General features: G+C 31.6%; 2 protein-coding genes across 2 annotated transcripts in view; both read right to left on the bottom strand.

Moving 5' to 3' along the window:
- Positions 1-9948, bottom strand: part of LOC145663102 (uncharacterized) — a 35306-nt gene extending 25358 nt beyond the window's left edge. The window contains exon 1 of the mRNA XM_081729375.1: positions 9851-9948. Within this exon, the coding sequence (XP_081585501.1) occupies positions 9851-9862 (12 nt within the window). The 5' untranslated portion in view covers positions 9863-9948. The remainder of the gene's footprint in view (positions 1-9850) is intronic.
- Positions 1-21972, bottom strand: part of LOC145663103 (uncharacterized) — a 306502-nt gene that overhangs the window by 268666 nt on the left and 15864 nt on the right. The gene's annotated exons all lie outside the window — the stretch shown is intronic.

The following is a 21972-nucleotide window of genomic DNA, read 5'->3' as shown; positions in this document are numbered from 1 at the left end:
TGCAATAAAAATAGTAACGAGACCAGTGGCGTGTCGTGAATATCTCCAATGGGGTCATCTGCAAAATTTGACATGGAAACAGGGGTTGGATGTGCCTCCATTGAAACAAGCACACAATGGGAGAAGCGTCGAGAGGAAACACCTTGCCATATTTCTTTCTCGTTGGCAGCAACACGGTCGCATTACTAGGTGAAAGTCAGATGGTGCTAGGGTGTTTCCTTGTGCGCTTGATTCAATGGAGGTACAACCAACCCCTGTTTCTATGTCAGATTTTGTAGATGACCCCCGTTGGAGATATTCACGATACGCCACTGGTGTCGCTACTGTTTTTATTGCATTCTACACATACGATTTGGTAGTTCAATTGTTTGTTTGACGGCTCTATGTACATTATTAGTTGAGATAAAGGCCTGCTACAGGTAGTCAGATACAAGTCTGCAACAACACCTCTAGCGGCTAAATAGGAGAGGATATGACAAAGTTTGTCCTCTAAAAGTTGCATGACATTTAATGTCCTTTCGAACGATTCCAACAGTTATAAACACCTTAGAAAAAGTAATAAATAAACTAAACATTCTTATTTTTCTCTCATAACCTATTTGGACAGCCATTCGGAAAAGTTGTGTCTTGCATGTCACGACAGTATGGGAAATATAATCACGTGTTAGCCAAACCCCTTTGTGCGACGCTAATCACACTCAAAATTCTCTTGAATATGGGCCGATATGTTTAAAACTAGTCATAGCTGAAAATAGCAAAACTCACCAGGAACAGACAGAAATATATAAATAATTTCAAAAGTTTCAGAAGTTACTTCCATTACTTTTCACATGATCTTGTAATTACTGCAAACACAAATGAAATTCAATTTCAAATTATAGGCAGTCAAGTCTGTAAAATCAAAGCAACTATTCTCGATTTCAGTGGTAGCTCCAGAGGAAAGTCACACCAGTAAAAATATCTTTTATGGCTACAATCTGAAGGATAATACTCTAATTGTTGTGTGTGGTTAAAGTCGCTTTTCCCTTAGTTTGAAGCAATAAAATTTTGCCCTTTTACCAATAGGATTTCCCTCATGAGACGCCACTGCCGCTTCCAGCTCAAACTGCTCAATATCATTGTCTCGTATAAGAGATGCTTAAAAAAAAACCTAAACGATTTGTGCAACACGCATTACAAATGAATATTTTCAAGTTCAATCTTTCAAAAGATACGGAACTTTAATCTACTTCTGACTGGATACCAAACTTGTGATCCCACACACAACGAAAGAATTTATCTTAGATCTCTAAGAGAACATTAAGCTCATGAAAGAACGTTGGAACTTCCATTATATTTTGGTGGATACCATCTCATGATTTCTTCTAATTGTACTAAATTGCCTCCAAAGACTTTAGATAAGTACGCCTTCGGAAATGTAAGATACCAGAGGCACTAATGCTGGATATTTAATTGAGCCAAATTATGAAGACTATAAGCAATTATGGTCACGTAATACAATTTAGTATATGAAGAACGAACACACACACACACCACGCACATACATATAGTGTAGGGTGTCCATAAAAGATTGGTGCGATTTTCTAGGTTAATTCTAATAATGCATAAGTTTTACGTTCATCATTATCATAGGTATTCTGCTGCTATTGGCAGGTCACTTGTTGCAACTGAGAATCTTCCATGCTCCACAATCTTCAACCATCCTGTTCGTTTTCACGTACGGTTCTTCTGTTTTGACACCGTCTATCAAATGTAATCTTCTTCGCTCCCTCCGTCTCTTTCCTACCATAATACCCTCTATCACGTCCCTCGCGATATGTTCTTTCTCAGCCAATGTCCCAACCAGTTTCTCTCCCTTTTTATGCAAAAGCAACTATCAAAACGGGTTCAATCCTTGGTAAAACTTTATGTGATTCAGATAAAATGTTAAACTGTATATTTAAGTCTCATCCAGTTTTGTTTCTGAAATGGAATGTTAAACACCAAACGAACGTTTTTGTCATGTTTGTGTTGTGCTGTTTCCGTATTCCCAAAATGAATCACTTGAACATGATAATTTCAAGTTGCATTGAAAATATGATTCTAACCAGGGTGGATTGATTTAAATCAGTCTGATTTAAATCACGATTTAAATCAAGATTTAAATCACTTGATTTTTTAAATAAAAATCGTTGATTTAAATCAAATTCCGAAATAATTTAAAGTGAAAATAAATAAAGTTCCGTTTCTGTTCTGTTATTTCGATTATGGAAGATGATAATCATAATACAATGAGACTCAAAATGTACGATATGTACAGCATAGTATGAAAACAAGTGTCATGCAGAGAATGATTAGGGAAAATCCCGTTTTGAACGGGTAACAGGGCAATCCTGTTTTCTTCTCTTCGTAACATAGGGTTTATATTGTAAATCGTTAACTATTCCAACGGGGAAATCACCATCGATATTTAAGACGAAGATTCTTTTGTATGCGTGTCTATATATTTGTTCCCAGATAATAGGGCGTATTTAGAAGTGTCCTATCCCCTCTCCGGATTTTTTTTTAGATTTTATAACTTTGGGCAAAATTTATGTGTTTCGTGTCTCAAGCTAGTTACAATTTCCTTAAAAATATGCCCCTGGCAAATATCAGTAACTTGTGGATAAAAAGTATCACTTTGATAAGCGTTGCTGTACTTTTTCCTTAACGCTTATCCTTTTAAATTACGGTATATCACCTATTTTTAGGTGATAGGATAACATATTCAGTATTCGATTTAAAAAGTACCAATAAAGCTTTTTACTTCGTTTTTTCGGAACTGAAGGCATTCTAGAGCACGTTACATATGCTTTCACGCCTCTCTGCGTCGAGACATAGGATGTGATGACGTCATAAATTTAAAAAAAGATATCACCTATTTTTATTATTTTTTGGCGGGCCTACATTTTGCATTCAGAAGACTGAAATTCTGCACACTCGTTCAGTGCACCCTTAGTATTTTTCAGATGATTTCAGATCTCTGCGTGAAACTAGGGGGGTCCAGAGGGGCAAAAATGTATAAAAAATGGATATTTTTTAAACAAAAAATAGCTTTCTTCGCGATTTTCCAGCCTAAGATGGAGACATGAATGGTACCATGAAATGGGGATGAAATGACATGAAATAGGGATGTCTCACGAAACTGTTATCTGAGATCCTGTTTTATACGGGAATCTGGGATATTTGGGAATATTATTTTTCGCGGGCTTACTATTACATCTAGAAGTTTGAAATTTTGGACACTCATTTACTGCACCCCTTAGTATTTTTCAGATTTGTTTCAGATTTTTGCCTTTAAACAGAGACGGTACAGAGTGGTAAAAAAAAAAAAGGATAGTTCTTAACAGAAAATCCATTTCTTCGTGATTTTTCAGCCCCAAATAGCCTACATTCGAATGGTACCATTTGAAACTATGTTTTATTCTGAAGAGAAAAGAATAATGTACAAATCATGATCCTAGGATAAATAGGGATGTCTGAGGAAATTTTTATATTACATCCGGGTCATCTGGGGTATTGTGAGGATGTTTTTAGCTCATTGTTAAATATTTTTCCCGCCCTAACTATTCAAGATAGAAGCTAGAAATTTTGTACACACATTTAGTACACCCTTAGTTTTTCCCAGTCTGAGATCTGTACGTTAACACAGGGGTTTCCAGAGGGAATCAAAATTTGAAAAAATATCAGAAAAAATCCCGACTTCTCTCAAAATGTTTCGCTTCAGGGACATGATAGGGAAATGTGAATGTTACCGTTTTAAAGACTGTTTTATTCTGAAGAGAATGAGATATGAACCATGATCCTGGGATAAATAGGGATGATGCTTGACTGAAAGTCTATAATTTACCAAAAAAAAGCCATAATTTAAAATAGTTAAGAAACATTGTTTGGGATTGAAATAGGTTAACGATTGGGAATTAATTCAAAATTCAACACCAATACTTTCACTTAAATGGCATAATTGGAATTTAATACTAATTCCTAATGCTTTTTCTTCAGTTCGCGACTTGTATTATTCGAGGAGAAAGATTTGATTTAAATCAAAAAAATCGATTTAAATCAAAAAAATCATCAAAAATGATTTTTTTAAAAAAAAATCATGATTTTTTCCACCCTGATTCTAACACAACGCAGCACTACTACACTATACAGAAATTGTTCTATATGCTCAATGTGCTCTTTTGAGCGCTTCTGAGCTAGAAGAAATGGGTACACTTGTTGCGTACGAAAGGCATAGACTAAACATCATTAGATTTTCTCTTGTTGGTTTACATGAAAATAACGTATAAAAGGAACAAAATAGGATATGACTGTGATCTAGTGAATACGTAGAAGATTGAAATGCAACAGCGTCACTCCATCTATTCTTGCTACACTCTACAATCAACTGCATTTGGTTGTTGTATGTTGTTGTATGTAGCCCCCCTTGGATCCGCCCTTGTATATATATATATATATATATATATATATATATATATATATATATGTGTGTGTGTGTGTGTGTGTGTGTGTGTATGTTTGTGTGAATTTACTGAATTAAATACTGAAATTGAGTTAAGAAGCTCAAATAAAATAATACTGATTTAAAATATGTTTATTACTTACAAATAATAATAAATAATCGAAAATGAAATTAAATGAAATATTTCAGTTTAATATCCTCCCACGATTATATCCTTTAGGATAAGGGAGACGGATGATTAAGGCAAGTGAAAGACAATGGATGAATCAATGGAATGATAATGTTGGAAGAAACGGAAATATCCGAGAAAATCGACGGACGCGAATTTACTTCTCTGGGGATCGAGCCAGAGGCCAAACACACCCGAGGTAAGCGCTCTATACCACTGAGTCACCATGCCTCCACTAAATAATCGGAATATTATTTTCTGGATACCTATCCGTGTATGTTAATGTAGAATTATAATAATATGGAAGTTGGAAGTTGACATATTCATTCAAGGGAAATGCACGGTTAGCATAAATGATTCATTCGTTTTAAAAAGGCTATATTTTCAAAGATATTACACGTACATACATGAAAGATATATGAAAAGAACCACAAACTCACCAAGTTTGTATTGTGTAAAGTTTGGCACATCCCAGTTCGTGATTACTTAAACGATTAACTTTCGCATCGCTGGATTGGGCGTATTGGTGATAATGACCTAATTTTGTTTCCCTGGCCTCCCAGATCTCCTGATTTAATGCCCTGCGACTTCTTCCTGTGGAGGTACGTTAAGGACCTTGTTTACGTACACCCACTACCGCAATCCTTAGTAGAACTCAAAGAATGCATCAGTGCTGCAGTGCAGACAATTGACAGGATTATGCAACAAAATGTATAGAATGAGCTCGAGTATCGTCTGGACGTGTGTCGTGTCACCAAAGGGGCAGACTACATATTGAACATTTGTAGAGGTGTATAAATTTGGGGAGTGTGTGGTTCTTTTCATATATCTTTCATGTATGTGCATGTAATACTTTAGAAAATATAGCCTTTTCAAACGAATGAATCATTTATGCTAACCCTGTATGAAGGAAGAAAAAAGTCGGACCTTGCATTTTCGAGACAAGTAATCAATGACATAGGCAAAATGAATTGGTACTTTACTTAAAACTCAATCAGCGTCGGGATATACTGCCAACACTACATTCCTTATCGACTTACAACTTACTGCTAGCGATTGTTTTTCATTCTTATATGAGGACGGCAAATGAAAGTTAAAGTAATTAATCTAGTACTGAACTAGTTTTAGAGAAAATAATTAAGTGCCCCACGGATTAAGTTTGTTTTAAATTTTAAGAGTGGATTAGCTTATTCGATGCAATAAATAATCTACAAATTCTGAAGTGTTTTTACTTAATAACAACCAATTTGGTCATTATCACATCTGCTCAATTTGTACAGAGCCAGATGGTATTTTCCATGTTTTGCTTAAATGTTATCCTTGATAAATGACTTAAGGATATACTAAGTGGCATAAACAGTTACTAACGATAATTTCAATGAAATATAACAAGTTTTAATGTAAAAATTACATATTTAATTAAGATCTACTGTTACTGTAAATGAAAATTCATAAGAAAGAAAATAAACTTTATCATCGTCATTATTGTTAATATTTTGCCATAACTGATTAGTAATTCCTATTAAATTAAGAAGCTTTTATACAAATGGTTCTGATTTATGAAATGAAATATTTCAGTTTAACGTCCTGCGTTTATGTCTTTTAGACTAAGGCAGACGATGGAATATGAGAAAGTGGGAGGAAACGGGATTAGCCCGGGAAAACCCACGGACACGATGTCGTCCACCACAAACTTGCTTGGTCGGGAATCGAACCACAGACCACACGCACCAAACGTAAGAGCTCTACCACTGAGTCGTCATACTCCCGGTCCTGATTTAATATCTTCGTTTTGATAGGGGCTCCGTTTCTTAAGGGTATACCTGCGCATTTTTTTTTCATTTTAAAGGCCCATTGATTAATATTGGAAAGCACTTTTCTATTGTCTTCGAAATGAATTAAAAATATTAATGCTTGATGAAGATCTGCTCTTCAGATTTATTTGGATGTCCCTTGCTTTGAGAAAATTGCATTGAGCTACATATAACTTTAATATTAATTGCCCAAATTTATTTTAAGCAATACTTAATATTTGTACAACACATTTTGAACAAATAGCATTGTCGCGTGTATACAACGTGAAGAAGTTTGGTTTGTATAGAGTGATATTTTCTCATCCTATTTCAGTAGAGACATTACAGTGAAGATGGAAATATTCTTCGCAGTCTTTTATTGATTGCACAACATCATTTCTGACGTTGTATTATTGCTTTCACTCTATAAAATACAACGTTAAAACCGGAAGTGGTTTATTTATGTCAATTTCCGTTTGAATAGAGGATTAAGAAAGAAAATTGTAGGTATTCTTAGAACGTAAAATCAATTTTAAAAAACGCTTCTCGCTATCTCATGTCTTTTGCTGTAAGTAGATCAATTGTTTGTTGCTTTTGTATTTAGCGTCCCTTTCAGCAGAGAGACTATATGAGACATGGACCTACAGCTTAAAGTGAAATTCGAACCACATAAGCTCCGCGGGGAATCGAACCAGGGTCTCCGGCACAAAAGGAGCGTACGTTAACTGCTTTGCCACGAGGGAGCTCACATGTAGATCAAACCGAAAGATGTGGAATTCTATCACTTCCGGATTTAACATAGAGTTAAGAATAAAGAAGAAATATATTATTGGAACACTTAGTCGATTACAAAAAAATCAGTTTGTCGCTATCTATTATCTGTTTTTGGTCTATAATGATCAACATTAAAACTAGAAAAGGCTTATATCTACCACAACTGGTTTTAGTATCACCTATACCAACAAATTCGATTTCGAAGTTTTGATCCTCGACATATTGGACAAAATGGATGGTAATCTAGCAAACAATTTATGATATTATTATTATTATTATTATTATTATTATTATTATTATTATTATTATTATTATTATTATTATTATTGGCTCTCGGACAAAGTAAATTTATAAAAGTTTTGGTAAACCAAGAGGAATCGCATTATCTCGGTGGCAGAGTTTTCACCTCTGATGCATGGGGTTCTTGGTTCGATCCCAGGTCGCACCAATTGAACTATGTGGTGGACAAACACTGTGTGCATGTTTTTTTCTAAGTGTTCTCCCGTTTCATCCCACTTTCTTCATTTCACCATTACATTCATTTCAAATCATTACAGTCTTCTTTAGTCTAGCCGGCATAACATGGGACGTAAAACGTCAAGATTTCATTTCATTTTGATAAACTAAATTAGTCAAAAGCCTAGGAACATTTAACTAGATTTGAAAGATAAACTAGTAAAATTAATTAATCAAAATTCCTGTTCAATTAATAGAAAATAGAATATTTTTCTATAAAACAGTGGGTTAAAAACAAAGATGGCACCTACATTTAACAGTCTTAACAGATAAGTTTATGATACTTCATTTATTATATTATTTGTGGGCAGTGTTTTTTTTTAAAGGTGAACTAACTTCTTACGTTGAAACCAAGAAAAAGTAGCTATTCAGTCACTGCACATAAACAATACTTATTGAACACAAAACACACCAGGAGTGACTGGGAGTCGAACTCACCAAGCTATACTTCAAAGTTAACAGCTTTTTACCGCTGATTCACGGTATTCCCTGAACATTACAATATGTATTAGCTATTCCCAAGAACACATATGTTATTATTTAAAGGGAAATTGAATTCCATCCATTCTTCATGATTTATGGTCAAAAATGATTAACAGAAGGCTATAATCAAGTGAGAAAAAGATACACTAAAGAGAATTGTGTCTATAGTTCGCGAAATTACACACATTGAAGAAAGAAATCTTATCTGAAGAAGAAACATAAAATACATTTATAACCAAGTAGGTATTAACATAGTAAAAAGAACCTCAAACACAGAAGTACAATAATTCGCACCACACCGTGAAATTTAACATCCGTCCATGAATCAATAGAATGTGGTAGGTCTCACACTGAGGACTCTTCACAATTACTATGCGAAAAGTCGCCTCTGGCATTGTACGTAATCTTTTTGCTTCAACAAAAGTAGATTAAATACAATTCTCAATTGGTATGTATTCTATGACGCTTTAGGTGTCAACAATAGTTCGGTTTACATGTATCAGGATTTATACGTATTCATATTTCTAAATGGTTCATGAAGAATTTGAGTGTATTGTCCTGCGTATATTTAACTTATGTACGTACATACATACACAATTAGCTACGAGAACAGTTGAAGTAGCATTTGAGTTATAGGGCGTAGCCCATCCTTCCGGCTAGTGGCGGCTTCTATGACTGAAATTAATAGCTATGGTATACCGAAGATTACCTACAGGCCTTTGTTCACTAACCTCTATGTGAAAAAAACAGAAACCTGATGGGTCTGGAAATTCAACTTTGTACATATTTGTATTATATATAATGAAACTGGACTATAAGAATATTATAGTAATTGGAACAATCACTCATGTTTTTTCTATTTCATTTAGTCTGATAACTTTTCCCGAATATACTTATTATAGATTGTGATGCATATAATGAGTTTTGATACATAACGTTATTTTTCTATAAATTTTGGGCTTAAAAAGACTATTCGATTTCGTTTTATAACAAAACAGTTTCATTATGAGATTTCTTGTAGGATAATATTTCAAGAAATTACATTAATGTTTCATACTTTTTTCCCGTACTAAATTAGAACCAAATAATTTAATCTGATGTGCGTTTCATTTTAGTTAAGAACACTTTTCGAATTTTTAAAAGATGGAGAAGGTGATATTAACTTGCCATAGAGGATTTTTATGCTGATGGCTTCTAGACAGTCTGTGAGCGAATAGGAACTGCAATAGGTTAATCTGTTCCTCGTTTATTCAAGCAATTCGTTCATTAGAATCATACAGAATTTATTGAAAAATATAAATTTGCTTTCCTAGAAAACATTCGCTTACAATCACTTATTCAATTGTTCACAATCACACACTCTCTCACGCATCACGAACACACGCACAAATTTACACATAAACACACACACACACACAGTTATACAAATATTCCTATACACACAATATTTTATATTTTTTTCTCCTATACGCACAATAGCTTCCGTTTATCGAGACAAAAATATGTATATTGAGATGCACCAAAAGGTAACAAATGTTGTTTAGATGAGCCCGGTAGTTTTTTTTCTCTCGTTTTAATGTTAAAAACAAAATAGCACACAGGTAAACTTATCAAGAAAATCTGAACGCTTACCCGCAGCAACATTTCGTCCCAATTAAACTTAGCCAGTCCCACAATCTGCGACAGACAGCTGAAATTACTTGATATTCAGTTTACTTTTATACCTAGACGACATCCAAAGGTACAAGGTAAAAATTGTGAGTTCAAAAAAAGAGAGAAATAATAGTAATAATAATAAGAGGAGGAGTGGACCTCTAAAAAGAACCAATGCCAACATCTAACTAACTATTCACAATAGTTTTTTTTAACAAAATAAAAACAAAAGTAGTGACATTCTTAAAACAATAACAGTTGTACATAAAGCATACATTTTCTGGCGTTTATGATGAAACAAGAAGACGCTAAGGACTGTTATGTCGACGGACAATGACTGAATGAGTAATCTTCGTGCAGCTGAAGAAGAGGCAATGATGACACAGAAAGTTACATTCAATATTCGGATCATCTTCCGGAGGAAGATCTTCCAACAGCGAATATTAAAGACCGTTAAAAAACGCCGATGCAGTTGATCATAGTAAGTTTCTGCAAGATTCAGATCAGCCAACCAGAGGGAGATTTGCCGTTAAACCAAGGTTACGAACTTGTAACAAAAAAAAAAAAAAAAAATGTTTGTAGGAGGGAAGGGCAAAGGTAGAATTAAAATGGGTATTGACGGCATACAGTGGGAGGGAGGACGACGTGAAAGAAGTGGGAGAACTAGGCCAGTGGCAATTATCCTTGGTCTGGAAATAGCCGCTTCTTAACCATCAATTCTTGTGGTGGCACGAGAAAAATCTCCTTCCTTCATCCGGCGTCATCGAGATAGAATTTAGAAATACAGTAACTGGAAGACTCCGGAAGTTAGCAGCTTTCCTCTGAAAAAATTTTGTTCCGTCAACTATTTATGGAAGCAACTCAGGATTCTAAATTATGCCCCTTGAACATTTACCATGTTACTTATTTGGTTGTTTAATTATTTGAATTTCAGATATTAAAAAAATATTATTTTATATTAAAAACAAGTAAAAGGAATAAAAAAACAACAGAACAAGAACTCTTGAAAGCAATATAAGACAATAATAAAACAAAAGAAACCTTTTAAGAAAAGGAGAGAATCAGAAAACAATTACTTTTAACATGGAGTTCAATTACATTTTTAATCGTAACATTAATTCAATGAACATTTTGTACGAATTTACTCAAAAGAATTCCAAATTTTGAATAAAATCTACATTATTAAGGTCGAACGAAAAAGAATTCTAAAGACGAGGAAACTGTCAATTAACAGATCACATTAAGCTGAACAGCATTATCTAGATCTATGTTAGTATAAAAGCTCATTTCCAGTTTTCGAGAAAATCGAGAAAAACGAATTGTTTTGTAAACCTAAAAGTATAAATGGAAATTCATCGGGATCGTAATACTTCAAATTATAGATGCGTTAAAATATCAAATAATACTTTCGACAAAGCGGACACTTTGAAATAGTTGGGATTAATATTAACAGACGAAAACTATATTTACGAAGAAGTTACATGTCTACTAAAAGTAGGAAATTCGTGTTATTATTCAGTTCAAAACCTTTTGTTGTCACGAATTCTATCGATGAATTTGAAGCTTAAAACATACAAAGCGATAATCATGTCTGTTGTACTGTATAGTTGCGAAACATGGTCGCTTACTCTGGGGAAGAACATAGACTGAAAGTATTTGAGAACCCGAGACGAATATTCGGACCTAAGAGGAATGCGAATGGAGAATGGCGGAAATTTCATAATGAGGAACTTCATAGTTGTACCGTTTACCAAACATTATTAGGGTCATCAAGTCTAGGAAGCTCAGGTGGGTATTTTATGTAGCCAGAAGGATAGAAAATAGGAACGCTTTTAAAATTTTAACTGGAAGTCCAATCGGAAAACGACCATAAGGAAGATCTAGGCGCAGATGGGAGGAAAATATTAAAATGGATTTCGCAGAAATAGGAATACAAAGTAGAAGCTGGATCCAGTTGACTAAGGACAGAAATCAGTGGATAGCTTTTGTGAACGAGGCATCGAACCTCCGGTTTCTATAGGCCATAGACAGAGTTAGTTATTTAGCCAAAAGTTAAATATATACCAGAACCATGCCACCATTACGCAGAAACAAAAATGTACTCTCACCAACCTCTTCATTGAGACGCTAGGAATATGACAGTTCATGTTATGGATATGGCTCAAACTTATCTCTAACTCTTTATGTAACACTAATATAGCATAACAGAATGACATGCTTGAAGATAAATTCTGATTCATAAGGTTCGAGAAAATCGACGAAGACGTTATTATCAATAAAAACATTGTCAACAATAATATTATGAGTCAAGTTTCTTGTTCAAATGAACCCTTTTCTTCCGTAAATCTAATCAAAGTTGACTTTTAAGGTTCTCAAAAATACCAATAAGATAATCAAAGCCTTATTATTTTTTCTCTAACAGAAACGATTTCTTCACATACAGAATCAAATTTAATTAATTTCATTGGATATTTAAAATTCATTCAAATAGAATAATCAAATTCATATTATTTTATACATCTCTCATTACTCTAATTCATTTTTTAGTTATAAAAGGTACAATCTCTTATAACATAATATTCCAAATCTATTCTTGTAGCATAATCAAAACACATTCTTTTTCACATCAAAACACATTGGTAGTTTTACAGAGAAATTGTCCTCAATTACAGGACTTACATTATCTAATTATGATGATATTCTAAATTTATTCATATAGAATAATCAATCTTTTCGTTTATTTATTTCTTTAACAGAGAAAATCTCTTCAATTATGATTTTATACACTCTTGTTATGTTAGATACTTTAATTCCATTCATATAAAATAATCAAATACAGATTATTAATCCATTTTTTATTATTCTAACAGGGAGAGCTTCTTCAAATAGAGAGTTTAAATTTTCTTATTACATTCGACATTACAAACATTTTCATATAGAATAAGCAAAAACAGATTACGTACTTATTTGCCAATCCAGCAGAGATGAATTCTTGAATTACAATAGATATTAAAAGTTTATTCATATAGAATATTCGGAGACAGTTTCTTTAGTTATTGTTTTAAAATTTCTTCAGTTTACAAGACGTGCGAACATTGGCTAACATAGGAAATATCTTATTTCAAGGAGAGCATGAACGAAACTTCTGTTGCAATAAAACGGAATGTAAAATCAATCCATGCTGATAGAATAGGGAAGAGTGGATTGACAAAATGTGCCATACATTTTATTTATATGATATTGTATGAAGGAAATTGGAGGACACGAGGTTTGTTTTTTCGGATTCAGACGGATAGATATGTCAAATCTTTTCATATAGAACAACCAAAGGTACATTTATATTTATTACTCTAACAAATATAACTTCTTCGATTACAGGATCTACAATTAGCTAATTACTTTGAATATTTGAAATCTATCCAAACAGAATTATCAAAGATATTTTTATTTATATATTACTCTAACAGACTCCTGTAATTGAAGAAATTGTGTCTGTTAGAGTAATAAATACAATAACATATCTTTGATTATTCTATATAAATATTTCAACATATAGAATAATCAAAGATATATTTATGTGTTCATAACTCTACAGATATATTTTTCAATTACAGGACTTAAAATTCCCTAATTACATTGAATATTTAAATCTATTCATACAGAATAATCAAAGGCACATTATTTATCAATTTTGTAGTGTAACAGAGATAATTTCTTCATTTATAGAGCTTACATTGTCTAATTACATACTCAAATTTGATTCATATAGAATAACCAAATATATGGATTATTTATTTATTACTCTAACAGATAATACAGAATATCTTCAATTACAGAATTACATTAGCTATTATTAATTTTTTGAAGCAGTATAATCAAGGATAGTGTACTTATTTATTTACTTATTACCCTAACAGAGAGCATTTATTCAATTACTAGACTTACTTTGTCTTATTAAACAGATATTCTAATCTATATAAAGAACAATTATAGATATGTTATTTATTTATCTATTACTCTAAGAGATAGAATTTAGTCAATTATAGGATGTACATTCTCATATTACTTAGATGTTCAAATCTATTCATATAGAATAACCAATGACTTGTTATTTATTTACTACTCTAACAGAGACAGTTTCTTCAATTACAGATTTTACATTCTCTTATTATAATAGATATTCCAAACCTTTTGATATAGAATATGAATATGATAAGACTGAATAATTCTTAAATTCTTAATCAAAACAGAAGCTGAACTCAGAGTTTTCAAATTTATGTAGACCTTAACATATTTTCTCAGTGACACAAGCAAATATTAAGAAAAGATTTAGGAAATGTGGTCACTAAGGAGAAAGAAATAAAAGAAATCACTAATTTCACTTTCTGTTGAAAGTTGGAGACATAGATTTCAGTATATCATGCTTTCATTAAAAATAAACATGCTGTCTGAAAGTTTTAGGAAATTCCTAAGCGAAGTTTACTATTTTTACATGTTTCTTTTTAACCGTTGGACATAAGGCAATGATATTTAATATACAGGAATGTTTCCCTTCAGAGAATCCAAATATTTAAATGGCTTGCATGAATTCAAATGTAGAGTGTGAAGAAAGGAGCAAAGTCGAAAAAGCAGATTCAATATTTGCTTATTTTTGCGAATTTTACTTATTATACAAGCACACAAATATATATATATATATATATATATATATATATATATATATATATATATATATATATATATATATATATATGTGTGTGTGTGTGTGTGTGTGTGTGTGTGTGTGTGTGTGTAAAAAGACCGCACATACTTGTACAGAATAGAAACATCAGAATTAAATGTATAGTCGTTGAACGCAAAAAACAATAGTTCACTAATTCTATAGTAGAAGGAACCCTGAAATTTGCCACCAGAAGTAATAAAACCTACTGGATACGATCATGTTCCAAACAAAATCCGATCGATATTGATGCACTCTAATTTCTGAAGATGTTCTTTTATACCTAGATATAATGTTCTTCATCCTTTTCTAGATCTACCCAGCGATCTTTAACCCAAGAGTTTTCCAACTATAACTTAATATACTATACACAAGTTTCTCATACGAATGACATATCTCGCACATCTTAAGGTTCTTGATCGAATAATCCTATAATATCTCATGATGGGTATACAGGGTGTTTTAAAATGATTTAAATGATTTCCTTATATTACGTCCAGTATATCTTTGGGCAATTTCATTCGCTTCGGATTATTTGTTTATGCGCACTTGGCGTCGATTTTCAAAATTTTGGGCGGTGTTTTTTACCCCCTGAGAATCAGTTTCCCTCAGATTATAAAAAGCACATCGATTATTTTAGACATAGTACCTCTTAACACAATCTTGCATGCATTTTATTTAAGACTTCTATACTAACTTCTTTCATAATTTTAACATTTCGCAGTAATAAGCATGGAAGGGTCTCGATCGCTTCGATCTACTTTTTCGTGCGCTTTTGGGCGTCGAGTAATCAATTTTTCCGTGGAGACTTTTGCCCCAAGAACCGTTTTTCCGCAGAAAATATTACTAAAAGAAATAAATAAACGTGTATTGGTTTATTTCATGTGAAGTATTTACCTGCCAAATTTTATTGAAATCAGCTTGGATCATTAAGTTGATGTTCATTATTAATAAACACACTGTTTGCCGATTACCTGCAGTAATTGTCTTATTAGTAAAGTTTGATCATTTGTTATTTGCACATATTTTAAATAGGGTAAGATTATAGTAGAATCTAGCCGCTATTTAAAACAGGATTTCTTTAAAAACTATTCACGTTAATTAGAATTAAATTATTTATATACAATACTTGCTGATAATTGTTTATATTATTTTATTTATATATGTTAGAAATAGATTATGTTGTAATAGTTGATAAAGTCTTAATCGATCTTAGTTTCTAAGTCTTCTCGAAGATCCTTCTTCTTTTTTGTTTTATAGAGGTATGTTTCCCTTGTTTTACGATGAATCTTTTAGTTTAATGCCCCAAAATTATTCACAGAGACTAAGGAACATGGTGATGATGAGATAGGGGATAATAGTGCAATAAAGAAATTGGGAAGAAACGAGAGAACCCCATAAAAAACCACACACGACGTTTGTTCATCACAAAGTCGTCTTGGAAGGAACTGGAATCGAGTAAGTGACTCCACTCACCAGAAGTAACGAGTCTTGGTTATATGTGATAATGGTTTTTATTTTTATAATTAAGATAATGTATGATATGGTAAATTATATAAGAATTAGATGAATCTACTGAATCTACCAACAATATCAGTATATTTAAATCACACAACCTTCACGCTACCTTTAAAGCCTCGAAACTGATCATTCTTTTCCCCAGTAGCAATACTTATTACTATACAGTAATTACAAGATTAACTATTAACCATGATAAGCATATAGTTAGGGCATCAACAAAAGGGTGTACCACAGAAATTTTCCATGTCGAACCAGGATCCGCAAAAGTCCCCGTCACACAATAAGAGGACTCAGAGAATACAGACTTCCGCCAAAAATCATGAAATCGAAAGAGAAAATCAACTTATATAGCATAAATAAAAACAGACGAAACTTTGTATGCAGTATGTAAGATTTGTATACTTTCTGTACAATGTCAGTTTATATACAGCACTTCGTCAGAAACATAATTTCCTTGGCGAGAGTAAAGATAATAATAATAATAGAAATGAATAGAGGCAATGGTTGATAATATTAATGATAGAGTTAATGATTGATAGAAATAATGCTTGATAATAGTAATGATAAAGTTAATGCTTGAGAATAGTAAGGATAGAGGTAATGATTGATAATGGTAATGATAGAGGCAATGACTGATAATAGTAATATCAGAGATGATGATTGATAATACTAATGATAGAGATGATATTTGATAATAGCAATGATTAATAATAGTAATAATAGAGTTAATGATTGATAACAGTAATGATAGAGGTAATGACTGATAATAGTACAGGTGGAGGTAATGATTGATAATGGTAATGATTGAAGATCTAATCAAAGACTGCAATTTAAAAAATAGAAGAAAATTTGTCAAACATAAATAAAGTGGAAGTATACAAAAATAAACATTATTTTCCATCTTACCGTTTTAAGTTCGAAAATTACAATTTTATTTTATTATTTATATTTTTAATTGCACACACACACACACACACACACACACACACATATATATATATATATATATATATATATATATATATATCTGGGGGAAACAAAATCTTTTAAATGGTTAGGGCCTCTGAGGTTCTTAATTTGGCCCTGAGTATATATATATATATATATATATATATATATATATATATATATATATATATATATATATATACATATATATTTCTTCTCTGACTAACTACCATTTATCACCATCGAAAATAAATAGATATCGTTATAATTATATGTTACATAGAATTAGAGCAATCTACATTTTTGATTGACTTCGCATTTGCTAACAATTTGAGGAAAAGAAAAGAAAGTAAAATGCGCTTTTCAAATTGCATTCTATGCAATAATCTACAAGACTCGTTTTTTTTAATGCTGGTTGTTAATTTTATACAAGATTGCATTACACGCATGTAACTACCTGTTTAGGTTAAAGGTGCAAGTCACGACATCGTATACATATTATTAAATGTTATCATAATTAGTTCCAGTTTTATACGGCCGACTCCCATGATACTCCTAAAAAAATAATCATGATTTCAATTGCAATTTGTTAAGACATTAGTGTACGGTTGTTTGTGTTTCAGAAAGAAAAAGTATAAAACATAAAACGTACTGAAATAACTTGATAGTTGCAGTATCGTGCTATCCGGGCTGTATCTTGTTACCGAAAGTTGATTATCTGCCTTTCTTGTATTATTCATATTTATTCTGTTTTTTTAAAATTAATCTAATTAAATGTATTCCAATTAAAGGGAATATGTTTCATGACTTGCTATAATCAACTAATTATGTGAAACTTATTTTAGGAAAGAGGTAAAATTTAAATTAAAAAAGACGAGTTTGGAAGTGAGTAAGATTATTATTATTATTATTATTATTATTATTATTATTATTATTATTATTATTATTATTATTATTATTATTATTATTAGTAGTAGTAGTAGTAGTGTTTATTTCTGTGCCATTAACAGCCTAATGGCAAAAATACAGCATTTTACCAGACAAAAATAAACACATATTGCATTCAATATAATTTACCTACTGAAATAATAAAATATAATGACAAAATAAAATAAAGTAGTATCGGATTAAACAATAATTCCTTGACAAATTAATGATAAATATTTTCAGTTTTAAAAGAGGTAACATCGTCAAAAACACTACAAATAATATTTGTCGAACTTTCAAATTTATGATTCTTTACTAAATTAAATTATTAAATTAATTTATTAATTTATAATTAAAAATAAATTAAACTAAATTAAAAGAATTGTTTATTCTTAAAATTACAGATTGTGGATTCACGGGAACTAATTTTGATCAATTTCTGATATTATACATTGGTATTCTTATACCCATGTTACGTAAGCAGCATTCACTATGATATCTATTGTCTAGTACTTTCTAAATAAAATCTCTTTCCATAAGTTTTCCCAGATCACTTAATGTCTATAATCCCCAAAATTGATTCCAGTATTTAAAACTACATAAGTAAAAATCTTTACTCATTTTACGGCATAGCAGCCTAATAAAACACTTTTGAACTGACTCAATTTTGTTTGCCAATGTTATACATATAGTATTCCAAATAATTACACCAAACTCCGGTCTTGATCTTGGAAGTATCTAGTATAAATATCATATGAGGTGGCATTTTTAAACTCAGTTCATTATTTGAAAATGAACCCTATAATTCTTCTAGTACAAGAACTATATCATTAATATGATAGCTAAAGTTCATATTTCCATCAAAAACTAGACGCAAATCTTTAATATCTTGGGGTTCTGTTTCGATCCTAGCTCGTGCCAAGTGAACTTTGTGGTGGACGAACACCATGTGAGTGGATTTCCTCGGGGTTCTCCCGTTTCCTCCCACTTTCTTTATTCAATCATTTCATTCATTTTCATCATCACCGTCTCCTTTAGACTAGCCGGCATAACGTGGAACGTAAAATTTAAATACTTCATTTAATTTTGTCCAAGTCTTTAATCTGTTCGTCCTTATGCAGTAATAATAATAATAATAATAATAATAAGAAGAAGAAGAAGAAGAAGAAGAAGGAAAATCTTATAATTTTCTTGAATATTTTAAATTTTGTAACATATGTTACTACCTAAGTATTCACTATTTATTTACGTATTTCTATCACGACGAAACTAGCAAATTATTTATTATTGTGGTTGTGGTTTACGTAAAATTTAACATTACAAAATATTTAATTACAATTCGATTTATTCAAATTCTTCATATTTTTTTAAATTACAAATACTTCCTTAATTGTTATTATCAAGTTTATTTTAAGCTCTGAAGATAGTATTAAACGAGTACGCTGCATAAGCAAGGAGTAAATATTTGGTTTGGATTTGATTTTAGTTTAGCGTCCCGTTCAGCAGCGAGGCTATATGAGACGTGGACTACTGATTAACGTGGAATCCGAACCACATGAGCTCCCGCCGGGAATCGAACCCAGGAGTAAATACGTATAGTACATTATATATATATATATATATATATATATATATATATATATATATATATATATATATATATATATATATATATATATATATATATATATATATATATATTACAGTATTTATGATGACTTATGTGAAGCAATAGAAGATTTGTCATATTTGAGTTTTTGTGTCATGATAGGCAGTTTCTCTAAGCGTTTTCAAGTTTTAACAACAAAAAGAATAATTTTGACGCTTTACATACTTCGTTAAAGATTGAGTTGCATTCAAGTAAGTGTCAAATTAATCAAGATGTTAGAAGTTAATCACGGGAATACAAATGCAATAAAAACTAAGCATGTACAAAGACAGTAACTTTTAATATCGTATATTCTCAACAATAACAAATTATAGGATGGAAAAATACTTTTATTTCATAGGATGTAGACTAACAGTTAATTGCTATAGGGTATTGCCTGTTACGCCTACAAGTCTGCAGAAAAATTGTATCTTATCTCAATCTATTCTTAGATTTAGGGACAAAAGGAATTAATATTTGGATTATTCCTGTTTAGATATAAATATACTGATATAAATTGTAGGTAGGGTTTAGGGAAACAGGAATAGAGAAAATTAGAAAATACCATTCTAATTGAAGCTTTTTATTTAAATATATAAATTTGTTTAATTAGTAATTGATCATTTTCCACATTACTGCAATCCTTACCCCGGAACAATCAATTAAATATGTGCTTATTATGTTAAAACATACACTCACATCTATCAAATATGGAAGTGAATCAGAAAAATAGACAAAAAGTGTAATCAAAGATTGATAACATATTCTGGCTAATGTTTTATCCATAGTGAGTGCGTACCAGATCTTTAATTGACATATGTTGCATATGCAATCTTGAAACAAAAATAATTCAAATGAAATCGGATCTTCTCAATTTAATTGTAATAGAATATTTTGAATCTCCACAAGTGACCGGAAGTAGTCGATCTATTTAGACTGTTGTCGAATATTCTAAATAAGAAATAACAAATTTTGATTCAGATTCGGTGGACATAATCGTCTCCGTGGGGTTTCTCGGCGTGTTCCCTTTCCTCCAACATTCTCATTCAACCAAATTCTTACATCATCATTCACTTTCCCTAGTCATCAGCCTAAATGACATAATAATAAGACGTTAAATTGTGAATGTTTCATTTCATTTCATTTCGAAGAAACATCTAAACTGATAGAATATCAACAAAGATGCTTTGTTTCTTGGGTCCTTTATGTGGTTTGGTACAACATTTTTCATATGTATCTTAGAGAGATGTAAAGTTAAATGATTGAAACTTATATTCATATCATATTCTGGTTTTTATGAACATTTTCACTTTTTATGACTATCATAGGACAAGAAAGGTCATCTTTACTCGCCTCCTTCTTATTTTGTATTTACTTCACACACTAATTTGCGCCATAAAACGGCAAATGATAAGACTGATAATTAGCTGCGTTGTAAATATGACATACACAGTCTTGTTTTAAGAAGCTGGCCACCCACCACTCTTTCAAAAGTTCTGCACTTTTACCTACAGTTGGAATTAACACAAAGAAATATGAATTCTCGTCACTGAATTGCGATCTTTTATTTAGATCCAAAGTGTTAGAATTTCCTATGTACGTTTGCATGATAGGTTTTTAAAGCAAGTTGGTTGGCCAAAGTTTTGTGAACTAGACTGTTTTATTATAAAGATATGATAAAATCTATGGAAGAAGATTTATTCCACAATAGGAAAACTTATTAGTTATTTGTGCAATGTAATAGTTTTACATAGTGGTGTATTTTTTTTATTTATTGTACATCTACAAAACATAAGATATAAGTCGAGAATTACAGTTCATACAAATATTTCGAACATGATTTTTCCTTGTACTTTATTATTTTTTATCTTTAATTTTCCCGTGTTACTATAGTCAATGTTTACACATATGATGGATTTGAATAATCGTTATTCGAATCAAATTTTCTTCTTTTCTTCTTCAATGATAATATTTAGTGGACACATAGAAAACAAACAAAACAAGTAGCTGTGTCACTTGTACACCACGTGAAGAAGTTTGGTTTGAATGGAATGATATTTTCTCAATTCATATTGAAACCGGAAATGGTAGTAGATTTCTATCATTTTCGGTTTCAATAGGAATATTAGAGTGGACATGAAATACATTCATGAGATGCTTAATTGATTGCAAAGAAAACCACTTGTCTCTGTCAAATATTGTTTTACTCTAACAAGGAACCCTAGGTATCTATCAGAGCCCGATTTTCATGAAACTCTGTACATAATTAGAGTACCTCGGGAAACACGCACAGCCAAAATTGTAGCTGCAGAGTCCAAGACGTTGGACACTAGGGCT

The sequence above is a fragment of the Thermobia domestica genome, chromosome 10 (genome assembly GCF_964235325.1).
Source record: "Thermobia domestica chromosome 10, izTheDome1.hap1.1, whole genome shotgun sequence".
Taxonomy (NCBI): domain Eukaryota; kingdom Metazoa; phylum Arthropoda; class Insecta; order Zygentoma; family Lepismatidae; genus Thermobia; species Thermobia domestica.
The sequence above is the reverse complement of the archived record's forward strand: the minus strand, read 5'-3'. Positions and strand labels throughout refer to the sequence as shown.